The sequence below is a fragment of the Nakaseomyces glabratus genome, chromosome I (assembly GCF_010111755.1).
Source record: "Nakaseomyces glabratus chromosome I, complete sequence".
Taxonomy (NCBI): domain Eukaryota; kingdom Fungi; phylum Ascomycota; class Saccharomycetes; order Saccharomycetales; family Saccharomycetaceae; genus Nakaseomyces; species Nakaseomyces glabratus.
In genome coordinates this window covers 525,700-546,529 of record NC_088959.1, presented here as the reverse complement: position 1 = coordinate 546,529, position 20,830 = coordinate 525,700, and the positions used below count along the sequence as shown (strand labels likewise).

The window sequence follows — 20,830 nt, the reverse complement described above, 5'->3', positions numbered from 1 at the left end:
ACACTACTGTATAATTATCAATGGTATCAGGCTATAATAACGCTGTAGCAGCAGACAGAATTATATGTATGCATTAATAGATACATATATATATAAATTATATAGTAATGGAATAGAAGTAACTGACAACGTATTACACATGACCGTCTTTAACCAATTACTGTATAAAGAAATAGTAGTTCTGAAAAGAAGGTGATATTATATCACATGACAAACCACCGTACAGAACAACAAAAAGCCCAATCCTTCCTGGAAAAAAATCCGTCGAAATCCAAAGAAGCGGGAAGGCAGACAGGCAATAAGGCGGAAAGTGGGCGAATAGCACATGTATAGCTTGAATATAAGTCGTAGAGTACATATTATAACAATTGCCTCATATTTCTGGTGAACATAGGACTGTTAACAGGAAAGAGAACTACCAGCTTACCTTTCTGACGCTTTTGGTTGAAACAGAAAACAAAAAAAGTAAGCGAAACGGCCAGCTTGATCTTGTACAAGAGAAGAAATCCATACCAATATAATATTTTGAGAATCAAAAAATGTCTGCTCCAGAAGTTTCCAAAATAACTGCTATCCCTCCAATTTCGTTAAACGAAGACAGGGAAAAGTCCAGTTTCTGGTCCGCCAACCCGCTATCTAGTTTTGTCATTGATACTTACAGACAACTACATGCTCATAGACAATCTTTATCCTTGGTCAACCCAGGTACTGTGGAAAACTTGAACAAAGAAGTCTCCAGAGATGTGTTTTTGTCGCAATACTTTTTCACTGGTCTAAGAGCTGATCTAAACAAGGCTTTCACTTTGAACCCAGCTTTCCAAACTTCTCACACTTTCTCTATTGGCTCTACCTCTCTGCCAAACTATGCATTCTCTGCTCTATTTGCAAATGATAACTTGTTCATGCAAGGTAACATCGATAATGACTTCTCCCTTTCCGGTAGAATGAACTATGGTTGGAACAAGAACAACATATCTAAGATCAACTTACAAATTGCTAACGGCCAACCAACTATGTGCCAACTGGAGCAAGATTACCAGGCTTCTGATTCCTCTTTGAACTTCAAGTCTCTAAATCCATCCATTTCTAGTAACGGGACTTTGACCGGTGTTTATGTCGGTTCTCTTCTACAAAGTATCAGCCCACAGTTGGCTGTCGGTCTAGAGGTCTTGTACTCCAGAGCCGATGCCAAGACTCCAGCAGACAGTGGTGTCTCATATTTGACCCGTTACGTTTCTCCAAAGCAAGACTGGATCTTCTCTGGTCAATTACAAGCCAACGGTGCTTTGGTCGCCTCTTTCTGGAGAAAGGTTGCCCCAAATGTTGAAGCCGGTATCGAAACGACTCTACAAGCCGGTATGATTCCAATCACAGACCCAGTTATGGGTACTCCAATTGGTATTCAACCAACCATCGAAGGTTCCACTACCATTGGTGCTAAATACGAATATAGACAATCCGTTTACCGTGGTTCCGTCGACTCTAACGGTAAGATTGGCTGTTTCTTGGAGAGAAAGATCTTACCAACATTGTCTGTTTTGTTCTGTGGTGAAATTGATCAATTCAAACAGGAAAGTAAGATTGGCTGTGGTTTACAGTTCGAAACGGCTGGTAACCAAGAACTACTAATGATGCAACAAGGTTTGGACGCAGATGGTAACCCATTGCAAGCTCTACCAGAAATGTAAAGTTGACTTTTGCCAATCAATTCTATCAGAATTCAACCTAGATTACTTGCAATAAATGATGACGTCGCAAAAATAAATCAAAAACAAATCAAACAGAAATCGAATGCAACTTCATTCATATTTCGGAATAACCAACCAAATATCGCATGCAAATAACTAATGATATTGTGGTTGCCCTATTACACTTCTTTTATTGCCTTCTTTATTTGTTTCCCATTCATTTATTAGTAAACATATAATGTACTTATTTCTTGTGTATAAAAAGTTCATTTCAGTAACAATTGAAATCATATAATAACATCTTTTCTTTACTAACTTGCTATGCGACTTATCCTATGCTATTTACATATTATGAATATTTGGGATATTTAATTGTCTTCATCTTCATAGATTCTCCTCCTTCCTGCCATATGATCTGATAACGTGCGGATCCCATCCCAATGTATAACCTTGGGCATTCTATCACGAACATTTGTCTCAAATAAGTACAATTGCTTAACTGATGTAAATAAAATATTACTACCTTTGACCCCAAGGACCACTGCTGATTCTGTCAGTTCTTTTGTGTGTTCATATATCACATCATCCTGAGATTTCAGCACCTTAGATTTTTCAAGTATGAAATCAACAGCTCTAATAGCAAGTTTTGTTGCTCTAGTTCTATCAATTGGACTTGGAGTACCACCTTGTTGTAAATGGCCCGGTATAACAGACTTTGCTTCAAATTTGCCAGCAGCTTCCTCTGTAATAATATTAGCTAATTTTTCAGCACTCATTGCCTTAGATGCATTTTGACTTTTCAAAATAATCTTACCAGCGTGATCACCTGTTTGAACACAATCAAATGACTTAGAAATAGTTTCTATATCTTCTGAAAGTTGCACCAGTGATATACCTTCTTCCGGTACATATGTCGCACATGCACCGATGGCAATAGAGGTGAGAGTAGCTAAATATCCCGAATTTCCACCTTGGACTTCCACTACATAAGCCTTATCCTTTGTAGCGGCGGATGAAATACCGATATTATCACAAAATTCAGTCAATGAATTTAGTGCTGTATCTGATCCAAGTGAATACTCCGTTCCTGGAACATTGTTTGACAATGTGGCAGGGATTAGTACCATTGGAATTCTAAATGCTGGGAACAGTTCACGTGCCTTCTCTAGTTGTCTAAGAGACTCAAACCCCTCAAAGCCACCAACAATGATCAGACCATCAATTTTGTACTTCTGGAAATAATATGCTATCATACCAACATCTGCCTCATTTGGTGTTTCCCTATTTGTACCAATTTCAGAACCGCCCCGGCTCTGCCATCCTACAATTTCGGACCATTTCAAACTTCTAATACTCTCATGTCTTGCAAGACCAGACCACCCATTATAGATGGCAATGGGCCGATGCCCTTTCCACATACAATATGATGCCATTGCATAAACAGCAGAGTTCATGCCTCCTGCAGGAGCGCCAATGTTAATTATTGCAATGTTCAGAAGTGAAGCTGATTTGACTAACTTCTTATCTTGATCGGCAGCATTTATTGCAAGAAAGTTATGATAGTGTTCGATAAACTCCGCCTCCTTCGCTCTGAATGCCTTTTCAAACTCTCTATCCTTGAGGGAAGTGGATATCTTAAATGTTTGACGCACAGCATCCTGCAAATCTTTTCTCAAGATTTTATTCTCCTTTACAGCAATTAAGTAAGAAGGTGTATCAGGTGTAGACTCCAAAATGACACTGACGGCTTCGACACCTTGTAATGTAGCTAAAATTCTGTCATATGCAACTGGTGCACCACCTCTTTGTACATGACCTAGGACAGTAATACGCGTATCTATATCAAGCTCCTCAGATAAAACCTGGTGAACATCTCTTGAGGTAATTGGGGTAGAGTCTGCAGCCACAGCTCCCTCACATAATAGAACCAATGTGTTACGTCTTCCATTCCTTCTATTTCGTTTAACAATCCTCTGAAGGTGTGTTCGCCAGTCCTCCTTTTGTTGAGGACATTCTGGAAGGAATATATAATCTGCAGCTGTTGCAATACCAGCGAGTAATGTTAGCCAACCACAGTTTCCACCCATGATTTCTACAACATATGCGCGCGATGTAGACTCAGCTGTTACCTGTATGTAATCTAATGCTTTACATATTCTATCAAGAGCAGAATATGCCCCAATGCTTGCATCAGTAACGGGTATGTCATTGTCTATCGATGCTGAAATTCCACATATTGTTAAGTGTTTATGTGAATGCAATTGCTCTATCTTAATAAGATGAGAGCTCAATAATTCACTAATAAGCGAATGCCATTCATGCTTGAAGATATCAGCAGCAGCTAATGATCCATCACCACCACAGACAATCAATGAATCTATATCATGAATGATCAAGTTTCTGGCAGCCAATAATCTGCCTCTTCTTTGTAAAAATGCATTACTTTTAGCTGTACCGATATTTGTACCACCTTGACTGTTCCATCCACCTACATCTTCCCAAAAAAACTCCTCTATGTATCCCTTTACTAAACCTTCCAGACCTTCTCTAACTATGTATACTCTGCATCCTTTAAATAATGCTGTTCTTACAACAGCCCTTATCACCGAGTTCATCCCGGGTGCATCACCGCCCGATGTCAGTATTGCAATATTTCTATGTGTTCTTGAGTGCCCAAAAGGTAGGGACGGATAGCCACTTGTTGTACGCATCAATGACGTAAGATTAGTGTAGGAAGATTCCTTCGATGACAGTTCTGATTCATCATCCTCCTCGGTTGGTAGTACAAAGGGTATCTCGGTGGCTATCGCTAGCTTGTTTCCAGTAAAACCAACAACGTTTCCAAGGGGATCTAAGGTGTAGATCTGTGCCGGTGTCAATTCTGTTGGATATGCTTGATGTGGTAACCCAATCCTCTTCAATGTTTCTTTCACCAACCCGATGTCATCAACAGTATATACAAGCACGTTAGATGACACAGCACGCCAATCACCCGACGTCGTCTTTTCTATTAGGTTCATGAGCCTATCATTCACTTTACGCTCCATCTCACCATCTTCTTTATAACTGATCTTGATATATACATGGGAATTGGCAAGGACCACACCTCCGTCTTCATTTTGGTCTAGCTCGTCCAGCACAAGGAATGCCAAGTAAAACTGGATTGCATTTTCAAATGATTCCGCAGAGTAAGCAGTCAAATCGACTCGAGTGACTCCATGCACCATTGAATTCTTCACCATCGCTGTTGCTGGTCTCGCCGCCATCTGTTCCATTCAGGTTTCTCCAAAAGCCTTACAAAAAATAAAATAAAATAATAAGGCCGTACCCTATTCCCGAAGTACAAAACATACAAAGTTTTCAAATCACCAGATCAAATACTATTTTCTTATATGTATGTAGTCAGCTAATCCCTATTCTTAGGGTAGTATTTTTTATTTTATATCCTGCTTTTAAAGTCAAAGTGTAGTTATAATCAACTTTCGGGCATCAATAAAGAAAAGAACAAAGCACTCAGAATCGATTACAAAGTCAATACCAAAAACCGATTAAAATGACTGATTGATGTCTCAATTATACATTAGTTCAGCAAATATCTATGATGCTCTCTAATGCCACTGACCAAAAAAGGTTCCCCTTTGTGAGGCATTGTCAATACTCTCTCATTCTATTTTTTTTTTTTCAGTGATTAAGAATCTAAAGTATTAACAAGTGTTTGTACGGCCCCTTTAGTCAATAACGTGGTATTTTGTATCAGGATTAGCCCCACTATGAACAATATCCCTCCCATTCTCACACATATCGTTGCCCAAAATCTCTTAGATTGCCAAATACCACCCTAATAAGAGAGGGAGCAGGGTCCCATGCCGTAATGCTTCTACTATTTTCTTAGCAACTTGGTATTTCAATAGCCAATATTGGTGAAATACATAGCAAGTAACAGTTATGAAATATGGAAGTTAGGACCCTTTGCTGAGGTTTTTCCGAAAATTATAGCAAAGTGAAGAGGACCCCTTGTGAGCAATGTTCCGCTTCTACGGCAGTGACTGTGTATTGACAGAAAACCTTCTGTGTGTCTGTGTGACTTCCACAGATTACCTTGCACACAGAGGGAAAATTACCGGAAAATTTCTGAATAATTTTTCCATATTCCCTATTCATTGACTAGAAGAAGAACTTCTCGAGACCACACACTCAGAAAAGGCCGCAAACCGCAAAGTGCGAAAAATACCATACGTCATTTGACTGGGGGAAGTGGGAGAGGGCTCCTTCAGCAGAGATTACGCAAGAGTAGTGCTCGTGTTCCATACTTTTGCAGGAGAATGCAGCCCACTCCACTCTGCGGGCCTTTCTTGTAATAATATCAAATCTGAAGTACAAAAAGAACATAGAGCAGATGTTGTACGCATGTGTCTCAGCTGAAGGGGCAAGGGCTAAGAAAAGCAATGTGCGAAAAGAAACACACAAGCTCAGAAGTAGTGCGGGATGAGTCAAAAGAAATGCAGTGGGAAAGCGTACAAAGGTGCATGGAATCATTCTAACCGGGATAACAGAGAGACGGCAGGTCAGTCCAGAAATCACGTATATGTACGAGGCTTTCTGTTGCAACTCTCAGAAATGCGAGGGGGGGGGATCACAGAGAACATAACGTCAGATCAGAGATCTTTGAGAAATTCCGCAGAGGCTAGCCGACGGGAACGACACACAAAACAGTATGATGAACAAAAGCGGTGTAGTCCATGATATTCAACGTATTCCATGAAGGATGAACGCAAAAAGTGCGTATGCTAGTGTAATGTAATATGCAATGATGCTTCCGACAGTCAGACGACGTTGTGAGTTGAGGAGGGGAAGATGAGGAGGGGGAGGTTATGTTCTCGTTAATGTGCTGATGTGCCCTACGAGAATAGTTGCGGAACCATCTCCTTTAACCAGGACACTTCTTTAATTGGGATACAGTCACGTATATATTCCTTTGATGTCAACATTAGTTGTTGATATAGCAAGTGCTTCGGTGGCTTCTTCGAGTCTAGTTGGTTTTGAAATACGACGCTCGATGGATGTATGTTTATTGGCAAACCTCCAGTGGATTTCCCCATTGTTTGGTAACCCATTGTACCCAATTGAACAATGTTTGCTGGGAAGCCACTAATAAACGATTTTGTAACCCTCTCTGTTACATCTAACTCAGATGTTGTCTTCTCGATGCTGTCCAATTTCAATTTCTTACAACATCTGACCAACTGATTCCGGATATTACGTACACGGCTTAGCGTTTTGTGTTGGACTTTGTGATCCTGGCACCACATACGCGAGTAATTGGCATTTTTCCACTGATTGTATACTTCTAAATACAGCATATGGTCACTTTCTACTTCCCCTATAATAGCAGCAACTGCTTCCTTTTTCTGCCCAGAAAATATGGAGGAAGTTTCATGTAGCATTGAGACTATGGTCAGACACTCCTCCAAGACACCAGTACAGCGCTCATCAACAGCTGCACTGTATAAAACTTTTGCAAACTCAGGCTCACAAGGAAACTCTGTTATTATTTTACCAAGTTTAGTTATCTGACCCTTACTGTTCAATGCCCCCAGGATATACAGATTTTCTAGCGATTTCTTCAAGGAGGGGATAGTTGGTTTATCCAACAATGGGAAATTTATAAGATCTTTAACTCCCAGCGATAGTAAAAGTAATACTGTCTGTGATAAATTTGTACGCAGGATCTCCGGCTTCGGCATCATCTCCAACTCGTTTTGATAAGACCACTTGGTAAACAATCGGAAACATTTACCAGGGCCGACACGACCTGCTCTACCAGCCCTTTGATCAACCGAAGCTTTCGAACAAGGAACAGTTAATAGCTGACTCATACCAGCACTTGGCAGGTAGGAGTTCTCTTTGACAAATCCAGGATCAACAACATATTTTATACCATCAATAGTAAGCGAAGTTTCTGCGATATTTGTTGCAAGAACAACTTTTCTACAATTCACTGGAGTTGGCTGAAATATTCTTGATTGTTGCTCTTGAGGCAAATTAGCATATATTGGTGTTATTAACATTTGTGGTATTCTTGAACCAAGCTTTGCCATGATGGCGTCTAACTTATCTTTCATTGTTTCGATTTCCTCTTGTCCAGTCAAAAACACTAGTATATCACCAGGCAGTTCTTGTGTAGTATGGATCTGGAAGATAGTCGTAATAGCAGCATTTAGATAGTTGGATTCAGGCTGTAGAGTATAATGTATATCCACTGGAAACCGTCTACCAGGTACTTTGAAAATGGGACAATCATCGTAAAATTTAGAGAATTTCGCCGCATTCATTGTGGCCGAAGAAATTATAATTCTTAAATCTGGTCTGTCTTTTAATATTGTCTTGATTAATCCTAACAGTAAATCTGTCGCTATTGTCCGTTCATGGGCTTCATCGATCATTATGCATGAGTATTTAGAAATAGTGCGATCTACTAAAAACTCACGTAATAGCATACCATCAGTCATATACTTCAGAAGTGTTTTATTTGGTGTTGTCTTGTCTTCAAATCTTATAGAGTAACCTACTTCCTGTCCAAGCTTGACATCCATTTCATCAGCTACGCGTGCGGCAACAGACGTAGCTGCTACTCGCCTCGGCTGAGTTACCGCAATTTGATACTTATTACCTTTCGTGAAGCCATCTTCAACCAAGTATTGTGGCAGCTGAGTAGTTTTACCAGAACCTGTTTCACCAACTATGATGACTACTTGATTATTGCGAATAACATCCAACAACTCTTGGCGAAATTGGTATACTGGAAGGCTCTTCCTCGAGTCTTTCATTGATTGTACACGGGCACTTTCCTTGTCTAAAGCCTCTAGCAGCTTCTTTTCGTATTCCTCATCATCGTATCCGTCAATTTCATCTTCTTTGCTGAAGTCTATCATGGCATCACTGTCAAATACAAAATCATACTGCTCTTGGCCTGCAACAACAATATCATCAACTTTAGGATTCTTCAAAGCATGCTTTAGTTGTCTATCTTCCCAATTATCTCCTTTGTTATATCTGGATGTTGACTTTTTTACATGGTTGCCTTTGCTTTGCGTCCCTGAACCGCTAGCATCTCTATGCGGGCCGTATCTTGACTTACAGTTCTTCGATCGGTTCCTGTCTTGCTCAGATTTCATTTTTAGTATTCTTCCCAATGAGCTTTCTATTAACCAGAGAATCAAATAAGTATGTTAATATGATAATTTCCCCATAACATTACCATTAGCAAACCAATGTTAAACAATGCAATGCCCTATTATTTTGTCAAAAAAAGAAATTTCTGAAAAATTGATCGACTCGATGCTCATCGCAAAATTCAAGCCGGTCAAAAATAGATATTTGAACATTTAAAGTTAAACCTAGTCTTATAACAGGGATTTAAACTAACCATTGGGTACTAGACTAAAATTGTACTGATTTCAGTAAGACGGTAATTGTTACTAGAGTTAGGTGCCATAGATTTTCTTGGAGCTAATATTTCAGATTCGGAGGCGTTTCGTTCCATATTGCCCTACTTAAACGTACCTTATCCAATTATCATTTGGGTAACTTGTTAGCTTATCATCAGGAATGCATGATATGACCGGGAACTCTACTGAGGCTAGACGTAGTAGTGTTCATTTGAATGACCAACACAAATATATTCCGCCATGGACTACTCCTTATATCATCGGTGTTGGTGGTACGTCTGGGTCAGGTAAGACCAGTGTGGCCAATAAGATTGTCTCATCTATTAATGTTCCATGGACTGTGCTAATCTCCTTGGATAATTTCTATAAACCACTCAATGAAGCAGAACGGGAGCGTGCGTTTAATAACGAGTACGACTTTGATGAACCTAATGCAATCGATTTGGATTTGGCATATGACTGTATTTTGAGCTTGAAAGAAGGTAAGAAAACCTCTATTCCCGTCTATAGTTTTACCCACCATAATAGAGATCCACACAAGCAGATCCCTATATATGGTGCCAGTGTTATCGTCTTAGAAGGTATTTATGCATTATATGATCAAAGATTACTTGATTTGATGGATTTAAAGGTGTATGTTGACGCTGATTTAGACATTTGTTTGGCTAGAAGATTATCGAGAGATATTGTTGCAAGAGGAAGAGATTTGCAAGGCTGTTTATTACAATGGGAAAGATATGTCAAACCCGATGCTGTCAAGTACGTTAAGCCAACAATGGCGAAAGCTGATGCTATTATACCTTCAATGTCTGATAACACAGTTGCTGTAAAGCTGCTAATTAAGCACATAGAATCAAAACTAGAACTGAAATCTGAAGAGCACATGACAGAACTTGTCAAATTAGGCCAATCTGGAACTGGTCCATTATCAGATTATAAGAATTTGGAGGTTCTTCCACAGACAAATCAAATTAAGGCCATACACACTATTTTATTGGACAGAAATGTCGATAGGGATGAGTTCTCCTTCCAATTTGATAGGATTGCAACTTTGTTACTAGCCAATACACTCAATGATATCCCTGTTCAGAAACCAGAAACTATTATCACTCCAGATGGATTCAGTGTACCAGGCCAACGTAGGTGCTGCTTTGATGAAGTTACAGCTATCAGCACAATTAGATCAGGCGATTGTTTTATGAAAGCTGTTAAAAAGGCTTTCCCAGCCATGGCAATTGGTAAGCTATTAATTCAATCTGATTCCCTGACAGGTGAGCCACAACTGCACTGTGAGTTTATCCCCGAGGACATCTCAAAATACAGGAAAATACTAATAATGGATTCTCAGATCATTAGTGGTGCTGCTATGATTATGGCCGTACAAGTTCTTCTAGACCACAAAGTCGATATAGAAAACATCCATATTTTAGTATACATGGCCACAGAACTAGGTATTAGAAGAATTATAAACGCGTTTGGCAATAGGATCAAAATTACAGCAGGTATTGTCGTCGAGAGAAATGAAATAAAAAACAAGAAGGCAAGTTGGGCCCTAACAAGATTTGTCGACAACAAATATTTTGGTTGCTAACATCAAACTATTAGTCCAATACTAATAAATATGCATTAAATAATATATCATCATCTAATAAAATTAATACAATACGAAATTATCTTTCATCAAGACAATATCTCCTGGAATATGCAAATTTGAAACTTCTTGATAACTATTTTTATTCATTTACAAGCCAATTAGTTTCATTAAAGAGTATCCTAGCGTAACAACAACAAAATAAGTGATAAACCCAGCGGGAACACCCCTTTTTATAAAAGTGCCAACGGTCAGATACCGATCTCCTACTTCATCAATCATTGAAATTGCAGTTACGTTGGGGAATCCAGAAGTTGGTAAACCCATTGCACCTGAACATAAAAATGCTGCAACCATGATAAGCAGACGAGAATGGTCCCCACCAGGGAGATCAGATCCTATTTCACCCATCAAAGGAACTATGATCATCGCCGCCACTGTATGCGAAACAAATGTAGCCATAGTCAAGATTACGAGACCGAAGATAAGCACAATTACAAAGATGTGTTGCTTTTCAACGGATTCCTTTATCATTGACGCAATAGTTGATAGTAAACCAGATGAGCTAACTGCCTTACCTAGAGTAGTGCCACCCATTGCCAAAATCACTATTGTCCACATGAAGTTATTGAAATCATCTGAAGTGAGAAGTCCTGTTCCGAAAAACACTACTAATGGTATAATGGAAATTATACCCATCTCACCCAGAACACCAGATAATTTATTGGACAGACACCATAAAACGATTGTGGTGATAGAAATAATGGACACAAACCATTGCTTTAATGTAAAAGGATCATGGGTAGGATGTAATCTTAAGATCTTCAAGGAGGACTCCAATGGGAAAGTCAACGTTAACAGCAACCAGATCGCCACGACCGATACAGTACATACAGGAATAGATACCACAAACCATTCCCCCCAGGATGGTGGTGGGTCCATTACACCAATAGCAAAAATATTTTGAGGAGATGCTATAGGGGATGCCATACCACCAATATTAGAAGCAAGTGCAATTCCCAATATTAAGGATTTGGCATATGTGCTCTTTGTTGGGAGTGTCCTCAGCATTGGCTGAATAATTGAATAACAAAGAACCGGAGCTGCCACATTAGACACCCACATAGACACAAACAATGCAACACCCATGTTAGTTAGTAAAATTAAATGTGGGTTAGTACCAGCAGAGTACAAGATATAAGTTGATAGTACTTTAGCAATGTTGTATTTAGACAAGGCTGCTGCTAATGTAAAACCACCTAAAAGAAGCATAATTACACTAGACCACATAGTTGATAGAATGAACTGGGAAGAATCTTTGGCTGACATTGGCCCATCAGTATTTGGATCTTTCAATACTGGCAAAACCACAACCAAGAACGGAATTAGTAGTGACGTCACAAATAATGGGATTGTTTCAGTTGCCCAAAGTAGGGATGCAAATACTAAAATGGCAAAACAGTTTTTCTGCTTAATGTCATCAAAGGGTGACGACTTTAGCAAGATCAAAAAGATTGAAAATATGAATAGGAAACTAACTGCTTTTTGAGACTGTAGTAAGAGTTTCACATAATTCACTAGAGGTAACCTCACGGCATCGGAAATAGTCACTGGAGGCACAATTTTGCCGGCTGCATCCGTACCGGTTTCAAAGGCGACTCCATCATCAGTTTCTTTGATTAGCAGTTTCTTCTTCCTGAATTGTCCAAAGGAACCTGGTCCTTTATCCTGGGTCTTTGCTGTCTGAGATTTTCTCTCTAGGTTCATCATATCTTTCCATACTGTATTTCTTTCCCACACTACATGATCACGTAAGTGTTCAGATAGCTCTTTTTCAGCGTTCTCATAATCAACCAACTCGTCTTCCTCCAGAGCCAATGCTTGGTGTTCTACATCAGGATTCCCGGTTTGTTGAGAGATGCTTTCAATGGTGATGGGCAATTGGTCTTCACTTAATCTGGCATAAGTGATAATTGTCTCTCTTATAGTCTGTTCAATCTTAGCAAAAGTTTCCGGGTTGAACACATGTGTCTTCAGTTCAAGTTGCTTCAAGTAAGGTTTTTTTATTGCTGTATCCAATGATTTATCAAATTTCTTACAGATCTTGGTAAAACCAGTCTTGTTCAAGTCAATGAAGTCCTTTAGTTCTGACAACTGGGTGTATACCATCACTAACCTTTTTTTCAAAGTGACTTTGTGTTGTAGTTGTGGGTTCAAGGGCTCGAAATTGGACAGGTTCAAAGAGTTGTTGTTTACCGTGCTCGATCTGGACTTCTGTGCTTCTATGGAGGGTCTATGATGTTCTGGAGGCACGATGGCACCCGGTGCGGAGTCAACAGACAAAGGAAGGCCCGAGTTGTTGGATTCCATAGAGGACGTGCTACTCAGCCTCCTCCTGCGCAGTTTCTTTGCATTCCCGCCAGTAGGTACTGCTCCAGTTAGAGACTGGGACGGGTAAAGGAAATTCGCGGACGTGAGCTCCTGTTCATACTCGTGCACGTCATCCTTCAACTCGTTGTAATTGGCAATGAGACCGGTCTCCTGCGACAGGTAGAACTTCTCTATCTTCTTCACCTCGTGGTCCAGAGCCTGCACGAACCTCCTCACATAAGAGCTATTCTCATCCTCTGGCACATCCAGCAGCGGCTGCAACTCACTCGACTCAGACGCCGCGGTGCTGAGATCAGGCGTCGACGAGTACAACTTCTCCTTCTGCAAGGAGTAGATCAACTTCTTCAACTGCGAGTACGCAATGTACTTCGACGACCATTCCGGCACAGAATTGAACTGCAGCGAATGCGAGAACTTCATCGCCCCTTGTGTATCTCTATCTTAATGCTTTCCTAGCATCTGGATACCATCTGGATATACCTTAGAGACAGTCCTCCCAAGTCCGTTTTGTAGTAGCACTGCATCCTTCCTCGCTTGCGAAACCTCCCCTCTCATCCCTCCAGAGTTCTAGTCATACATGTATTACGATACGGCATCACATGTATATACCTATATACGTACACATATAACACTATATACGACATGAATCATCACTAACTCATCGTCCCGCCCCCCCCCGCAACGATGACGACAGCGACGAAGCGTAAGAGAATTACGTTTCCCAGTGGCCTACTAGCCCCCCCCACACCCCAGAGACGTACGTAGAGTTCTTTCTATGGGAGTGTCTTCCCGGAGGTTTCTTCTGCACAGGCGGAGGGGACATCTATTCCACTTTTCTTCGTTGAGGAGTTTCTCCGCAGTGCCTCTCTCGGCTGCCCTCTTCGACTGCCCAGAAAGCACAGGAGTTAAAGGGCAACACCCCCCTCGGTGTCGCAGGTAATTATCCGACACAGAGAGGATTGCATTGGTGTGTGCAGCTTCGTATAGCTGCGAGAGGCACAAGCTAGCGAAGTTTCCTGCCACTCATATTGCCCCCCGCAATTTAGCAGCCGTTGAGTAGTACCTCCGTAGGTTTGGAAACCGGGGAAGGGGGGGGTCTAGAATTTGTGCTGATATTTTCATCTGTCTGTCCTACGGTTATGTCTGTGCCCCTTGAACAATCCCCCCGCCAACTGCCCCATTGTCTCTATTATCTCTATATGACATGTTTCCGTATGATCCAATACGTTCTATGCGCAGTTCTCTACGTCACAATGGCCCCCCCGCAAGTCCAATTACATCCAATTCAATCTCGATGACTATATATAATAAGCATCCAATTGTTGCAATCCTGGTTTTTTGAGATCATCAATAGCTATATGAGCGAAGCAATGAACGACTACTACACGCCTCTAAATACTCCACTGGAGGCACACCTTGTGTATCACGACGACAAAGCTGAGCTGAACGTGAGGACGCCGGCGTCCTCGCGTCAGGGGTCCATCACGTCGCTGAGTTCCAGCATGTGCGATACAGAGGCGAAGGACTGCTCGTGCAGTGGCTGTGTGTCCCCGCTGGTGCAGTGCGAGAGTTACACAGACACGACGAGTCTATCGCGCACTAACTCGAACATTAACTCGAACATGAACTCAAATATGAACTCAAATATGAACTCAAACATGAACTCTATGAACTCTATGAGCTCGACGGTGCGCGGGTGCCGCAAACACCATCACAGAAGACCCTCTATGGCCCTCAAATTCGATAAACCTATCGTCTACAAATGAAATGGGAAACACTATCCCTCCTGCATAAATACCAATTACGACTCACTATATACTAGACTCTATATATCCTTTTAATGAAAAATATCATGTTTTACAACCTTGTGCCCCCCGTCTGTGGTGAGTGAAAAAATGCATTCTAAGCTCATCGCATCGCATCGCATAGCATAGCATCACATAGCATCGCATAGCATGGCATCACATAGCATCGCATCGCACCACATTTGGCACTACAAATGAAATGGAGCCAATAGTGCTTTTAACATGGTGCCTTTCCCACCTTCCCTATGTCTACGAGCTAAGTTGAATGGACATGTATGCAGGTAAGCTGGTGCTGGCCCCGATGGTGCGGGCTGGGGAGTTGCCCACGCGGCTTATGGCCCTGAAGTACGGTGCTGGGCTGGTGTGGTCGCCCGAGATAATAGACAAGAAACTGATTCAGACACAGCGTGTGGAAAACAGCAGCCTGAGCTCTGTGGACTACGTGATGCCCTCGGGTGTGCTGGTGTTTCGCACTGTGCCTTCTCTAGAGCGCGGGAAACTGATATTCCAGATCGGGTCGGCGGACCCGGCGCTGGCGAAGGAAGCTGCTTTGAAAGTGATCCAGGACGTGGATGGCATAGACTTGAACTGTGGATGCCCCAAGCACTTCTCCATACACGCTGGGATGGGGTCCGCGCTGCTGAAAAAGCCCGAAAAGCTGTGCTCGATCCTAAAAGAGCTGGTGGAGCACGTCGGTACACCGCATGGTAAACCTATCTCCTGCAAGATACGGCTGCTCGAGGATGAAGCCTCCACACTTGAGTTGGTGAAGATGATATGTGACACAGGGATTAGGAACTTGACTGTGCATTGCCGGACTACTCCAATGAGAAACAGAGAGACGCCGATCAGAGACTATATAGATAGTATATTCAGTGTTTGCAAGAAGGCAGGTGTGTCACTATTGATCAATGGTGCGATAAGGCACAGGGAGGAGTTTGAGCAGTTGTTCTCGTATAACCCGGAAATCGGTGGTATGATAGCCGAAGCCGCTGAGAGTAACCCAACAGTCTTTTCAAAGGATGTGCTACCGTGGCACCAAACAGTGAAGGAATTCTTGGAGATCGCAAAGAAGTATGAAAATAATATAGGAAACACCAAGTACATGCTCTCTAGGCTAGTGCCAGGAAAATCCAAATTCTTCCAATACTATGCACAATGCAAGACAGTAGAGGACCTGGATCACATCTCCTCATTGATAGATGACAACGGTGAACCCAAAGGCGACCCATCAGAATATTTGATTAAGCGTAGAGAAGAAGAAAAGCTGCTAAAGAGGCAGGAAGGTGAAAGGAAAGCGTTGGAAAGGAAGCTGGCCAAGCAGCAAAAACGTGAGTTGGAAGTAGAGTCAGATTCCAATAAAAAACCTAAGCTCGATTAAACAACAAAAAACAGTATCCACTTTAACTGAGAAAATAAGTGTTTAAGAATACTTATCATTGTATATATATAGAATAGAACACCCCTATTTAGAAACTAAATCTATCGAGGTACCGCATTCACAGCATCTTTCTTCGCTTCCAGTTGGGATAACCAACTGCGTCTTTTCCGCCCAGTCTCCGGCAAGTCTATAAATTTAACATGAGCATTAACATCAAGCTTATCCCTATCAGCAGCACTCATTAATATAGAAACTGGCTCCATCACGACACAACTATTCACCGAGCTAATTTTCATACATCAATCAGCCAAAAGGATCTTGTAAAGGAAAAGCTAAACAGCAATGAAGATACCATTATTTATACTTCCAAGAAAATAAAAGTAAAATATCATTAGATATTGATACTCTTGCTATATGGAATTAGCTTTTACCAGCTTGCCAATAACTATATTTATAGCAAGCGGGTATAGATCACATGTGCATATCTCTTTGTACTACAGCAAAGACTATGAGTAAGTCAATTCGAAAGTCCCTTTTTGCGAAGGAAAGCCAGTTTCTCGGTCGTCCAGAGACCGAAGAAATGGAAGGAAAGGAAAAAAACTGCTAAAAAACTGAAATTTTGGCAGAGATTAAAGGACTTAGCAATTACTTTCTTGTTATCTTTCGCTTCCAGTTGTTCACTAAACCAATTCCCAATAGGAGACGTATAACAAGGTAGCAATAGACGTCTGTTTTTCTGTTTTATCCGCTGATTTCAAAGAAGGATAACGAGTGTCATAAAGCGAGAGTCATACAACACAATTACTTTTTTCTATAACAATCATTGTTCCACTTCAACTTAAAATAAGAAATTAGTTAACGAAATATGTCATCGTGGTTATTTGGAAAAGTTGGCGGCAATGTCGAAAAGAAAGAGGAGCAAAAGGATGATAAACTTGGGTTTGATTCTTCGCAACTTACGGATATCTCTACACTAATCTCTGCTCCTGGTGCTCTTGATCCAGCACGTCTACATCCTTTGGCTGGTCTAGAGAGAGGTGTTGAGTATTTAGACCTGGAAGAAGAGCAACTTTCGACCATGGAAGGTTCCCAAGGTTTGATTCCTTCCCGTGGTTGGACAGACGATCTTTGTTATGGTACAGGTGCTGTGTACTTGATTGCTCTAGGTATTGGTGGTGTCTCCGGTTTCATTCAAGGTGTCAAAAACATTCCTCCAAACTCTCCAGGTAAATTACAATTGAATACAATTCTGAACCATGTCACAAAGAGAGGTCCTTTCTTGGGTAACAACGCAGGTGTGCTAGCATTGTCATACAACTTGATTAACTCATCTATCGATGCATTTAGAGGAAAGCACGACACACCAGGTTCTATTGTTGCTGGTGCTTTAACTGGTGCTTTGTTTAAGTCATCCAAAGGTCTAAAACCAATGGCTTACGCTTCTGCAATCGTCGCTACTACAGCAGGTGCCTGGAGTGCCGCTAAGCATAAGGTTCTAGAATGAATTACATTCAATTACTCAGATAAATTTGACGATATAAAGAATTGAAAGATTAATAAGTTATTGTTTCACTCGGTCGATAAATCAACCCAATATGGAATTATGGACTGTCATTGATAAGTACTAAAAAATCCAAAACTGAATCCACCAAGGAAACTGACTTTCCTTTTTTTTTTTTCTTTTTCTTTTGACATGTTTATGTTTTTTTTTATTTGATTCTCTGTTATACCAAGGTCTCTAAACCCATTAATTATTTCTGACCACCTTCACAACCGCTAATACACTCACGTTAATTGTTTCTGTTATTTTCATGTTCTTTCAGTAACTTGAGGATATATTGCATTTTACTATATTTTTTATTTTTTTTCTTAGCCTTAACAAAAAGAAAATCCTGGATACTACCATATATAAGGGCTTTTCATGCCTGTTTGTCCTAACAATAGAAAGAAGAACATTGCACCAAGCTTTTAATGTCTTCCTTAAAGTTTAAGGATAACAACATATGCTAGAGACTAATTACTTTTTCATAACTAGTATAGAAACCTACTTGTACATAATGTAGTTTTAAAATCAATAATTTTTACTGTATCTTATCATACAAGCTCACAGATTACTGCAAATAACTGAACAAAATACCAACATTGATAGTAGAATCCTATAATTAATTACTCAGTTCTCCTAACTATTATTAATGGTATTATTATTATTGTTATTTGTCGTTTTTATTCTTATTGTTTTCTGTTGTTATTGTTTTCGGTTTGTTTACGCGTTTCGCCTGCCCCACCACTTCTAGAAATTTCGTGTGATCAAATCCGATGAGTTGCCACTTCAAACACTTTCTATAAGAAACGATATAGAATCTAGTGAATATTCTTAATAATCAAATATAAACACCCATACCAACTACTTGCCAGGAATCAGCTACCTTAACGAATAATAACATGACAGAAGTACATGAGGATCACGGAGTTCCTGACTCACAGGTGAATGTATCACCGATCTCTACAGCTCCAGCGGAAACTACACAGTCCTCTACGAATAGGTCAATGGACTATAACTCTGGCGAACAGTTATTTCACCAGGAGCAATATGAGGAAGGCATGGAGGAAGATGCCGCCTTAGCGTCATTTGTTCCACTCGAGAAATTGCAAGTCAACGGTATAACGTCTACTGATATTAAGAAACTAAGAGAAAGTGGTCTCCACACTGTGGAAGCTGTAGCATATGCACCCAAGAAAGACTTACTAGAGATCAAAGGTATATCTGAGACAAAAGCAGACAGACTGTTAAACGAAGCTGCCAGGTTAGTGCCCATGGGGTTTGTCACAGCGGCTGATTTCCACATGAGAAGGTCAGAAATGATCTGTTTGACCACAGGATCTAAGAATTTGGACACATTACTAGGTGGTGGTATCGAAACTGGTTCGATCACAGAGCTGTTCGGTGAATTTAGAACAGGTAAATCGCAATTATGTCATTCCCTTGCTGTGACATGTCAAATACCGCTGGACCTGGGTGGTGGTGAAGGAAAATGTTTATATATAGACACAGAAGGTACATTTAGACCAGTACGATTAGTATCAATTGCCCAACGTTTTGGTCTTGATCCCGATGATGCACTAAACAATGTTGCTTACGCTAGAGCATACAATGCAGACCATCAAATGAGGCTTCTTGATGCTGCTGCCCAAATGATGAGTGAATCACGATTTTCTTTAATAGTAGTGGACTCAGTAATGGCTTTGTATAGAACCGATTTTTCAGGTCGTGGTGAATTAAGTGCAAGACAGATGCATTTGGCAAAATTTATGAGAGCATTACAAAGATTGGCAGACCAGTTTGGTGTTGCTGTTGTAGTCACAAATCAAGTGGTAGCCCAGGTAGATGGTGGTATGTCTTTTAACCCTGATCCAAAAAAACCTATTGGGGGTAATATCATGGCACATTCATCAACGACAAGACTGGGCTTTAAGAAGGGTAAGGGATGCCAAAGATACTGTAAGGTAGTTGACTCTCCCTGTTTACCAGAAGCAGAATGTGTATTTGCAATTTACGAAGATGGTATAGGTGACCCTCGTGAAGAAGACGAGTAAATGTAAAATAGATATTTACCTTTTTAAGGAGAATTGTTCTTTCAAGTATTTATCAGTAGGTTTAATTATTCATTTTTTTTATTTACTTTCTGTTTCCACCCCTCCATCATCATACTCTAGAAATTTCCCCAACTACACCAGTCAATATGTATTCATTAGCCTGCAATTATTGTAAGTATTGGCTTAACAGCTAAGAGTTTCATAGAATAGAATTATCCTTCTACACCGCAAGGAGAGTAGAGCAATTACATTTTGATCACACTTACAACAAAAATTCCTCTGGCAATGCTTTTCAAAACATTTGAGATAATAACACAGCCACAACACTGGAATGGACGGCCCCCTTCCACAAGACTACCACTTTTTGGTCTTCACTGCACTCCTGGTGTCAAAAGATATCTGGCTTTAGATAATCAATGCGATGCCCTTTTCGATGCTTTAGACAACACCGTGTACTAACTCGATGATCTTCGTTTGAATGCTCATCGAGCATTGGTCAGTTTCCTGAGTACCACCGTTTGATCTTATCACGCAATTGCAGACTCTTTCGTAGGAATTCCAAAGCTTCAAAATTACGCAACTTGGAAGTTTCTCACCAGAAGGACTCAACAACATCAATCTTCGGTAGATGGGTGTGTCCTATCTTCTCCTGTGCGATCAAAGACTCCCTCTAGGAATAGTACCAATGATTCAACAGGCCTTACCGGATTAGTTCAGAACGGAGAGAATGTTGTGGGTGTAGAGAAACCCAGGCGATGCGATCTTCCTTGCGTAGGCTGGGTGTTGGAGTTTCTTGTCTTTTCAGTATTGCTTATCTGATTGCTCTGATACCAACTTTTTGCGATGCGAGCAGAAGATCTTCTTTCCTCAGCTGCCAAAACTGTCTTTAAACTTCTAACTTTCTTCATTTCAGTTCTGATGCTCTTACTATA

General features: G+C 40.7%; 9 protein-coding genes across 9 annotated transcripts; 6 read left to right on the top strand and 3 right to left on the bottom strand.

The window, feature by feature from the left end:
- Window positions 1-539: 539 nt before the first annotated feature.
- Window positions 540-1,688, top strand: TOM40 (TOM complex pore protein TOM40; the record flags this gene model as incomplete). The annotated part of the gene is made up of 1 exon (XM_447498.1): window positions 540-1,688. One exon carries the CDS (start codon window positions 540-542, stop codon window positions 1,686-1,688), a length of 1,149 nt encoding a protein of 382 aa, XP_447498.1.
- A 368-nt stretch (window positions 1,689-2,056) lies between these two features.
- On the bottom strand, window positions 2,057-4,963 carry GVI51_I05467 (ATP-dependent 6-phosphofructokinase; the record flags this gene model as incomplete). The annotated part of the gene is made up of 1 exon (XM_447497.2): window positions 2,057-4,963. The coding sequence occupies one exon, from the start codon at window positions 4,961-4,963 to the stop codon at window positions 2,057-2,059; it is 2,907 nt and encodes a 968-aa protein (XP_447497.2).
- Window positions 4,964-6,586: 1,623 nt separating this feature from the next.
- PRP2 (DEAH-box RNA-dependent ATPase PRP2) lies at window positions 6,587-8,863 on the bottom strand (the record flags this gene model as incomplete). The annotated part of the gene is made up of 1 exon (XM_447496.1): window positions 6,587-8,863. The coding sequence occupies one exon, from the start codon at window positions 8,861-8,863 to the stop codon at window positions 6,587-6,589; it is 2,277 nt and encodes a 758-aa protein (XP_447496.1).
- A 433-nt stretch (window positions 8,864-9,296) lies between these two features.
- On the top strand, window positions 9,297-10,727 carry URK1 (uridine kinase URK1; the record flags this gene model as incomplete). Its single annotated transcript, XM_447495.1, has 1 exon — window positions 9,297-10,727. One exon carries the CDS (start codon window positions 9,297-9,299, stop codon window positions 10,725-10,727), a length of 1,431 nt encoding a protein of 476 aa, XP_447495.1.
- Window positions 10,728-10,877: 150 nt separating this feature from the next.
- PHO91 (Pho91p) lies at window positions 10,878-13,538 on the bottom strand (the record flags this gene model as incomplete). Its single annotated transcript, XM_447494.1, has 1 exon — window positions 10,878-13,538. The coding sequence occupies one exon, from the start codon at window positions 13,536-13,538 to the stop codon at window positions 10,878-10,880; it is 2,661 nt and encodes an 886-aa protein (XP_447494.1).
- A 938-nt stretch (window positions 13,539-14,476) lies between these two features.
- Window positions 14,477-14,884, top strand: GVI51_I05379 (uncharacterized protein; the record flags this gene model as incomplete). The annotated part of the gene is made up of 1 exon (XM_447493.1): window positions 14,477-14,884. One exon carries the CDS (start codon window positions 14,477-14,479, stop codon window positions 14,882-14,884), a length of 408 nt encoding a protein of 135 aa, XP_447493.1.
- Window positions 14,885-15,188: 304 nt separating this feature from the next.
- SMM1 (tRNA-dihydrouridine(20) synthase (NAD(+))) lies at window positions 15,189-16,304 on the top strand (the record flags this gene model as incomplete). The annotated part of the gene is made up of 1 exon (XM_447492.1): window positions 15,189-16,304. The coding sequence occupies one exon, from the start codon at window positions 15,189-15,191 to the stop codon at window positions 16,302-16,304; it is 1,116 nt and encodes a 371-aa protein (XP_447492.1).
- An 865-nt stretch (window positions 16,305-17,169) lies between these two features.
- TIM23 (protein transporter TIM23) lies at window positions 17,170-17,808 on the top strand (the record flags this gene model as incomplete). The annotated part of the gene is made up of 1 exon (XM_447491.1): window positions 17,170-17,808. The coding sequence occupies one exon, from the start codon at window positions 17,170-17,172 to the stop codon at window positions 17,806-17,808; it is 639 nt and encodes a 212-aa protein (XP_447491.1).
- A 938-nt stretch (window positions 17,809-18,746) lies between these two features.
- Window positions 18,747-19,898, top strand: RAD51 (recombinase RAD51; the record flags this gene model as incomplete). The annotated part of the gene is made up of 1 exon (XM_447490.1): window positions 18,747-19,898. The coding sequence occupies one exon, from the start codon at window positions 18,747-18,749 to the stop codon at window positions 19,896-19,898; it is 1,152 nt and encodes a 383-aa protein (XP_447490.1).
- Between the last annotated feature and the right edge of the window lie 932 nt (window positions 19,899-20,830).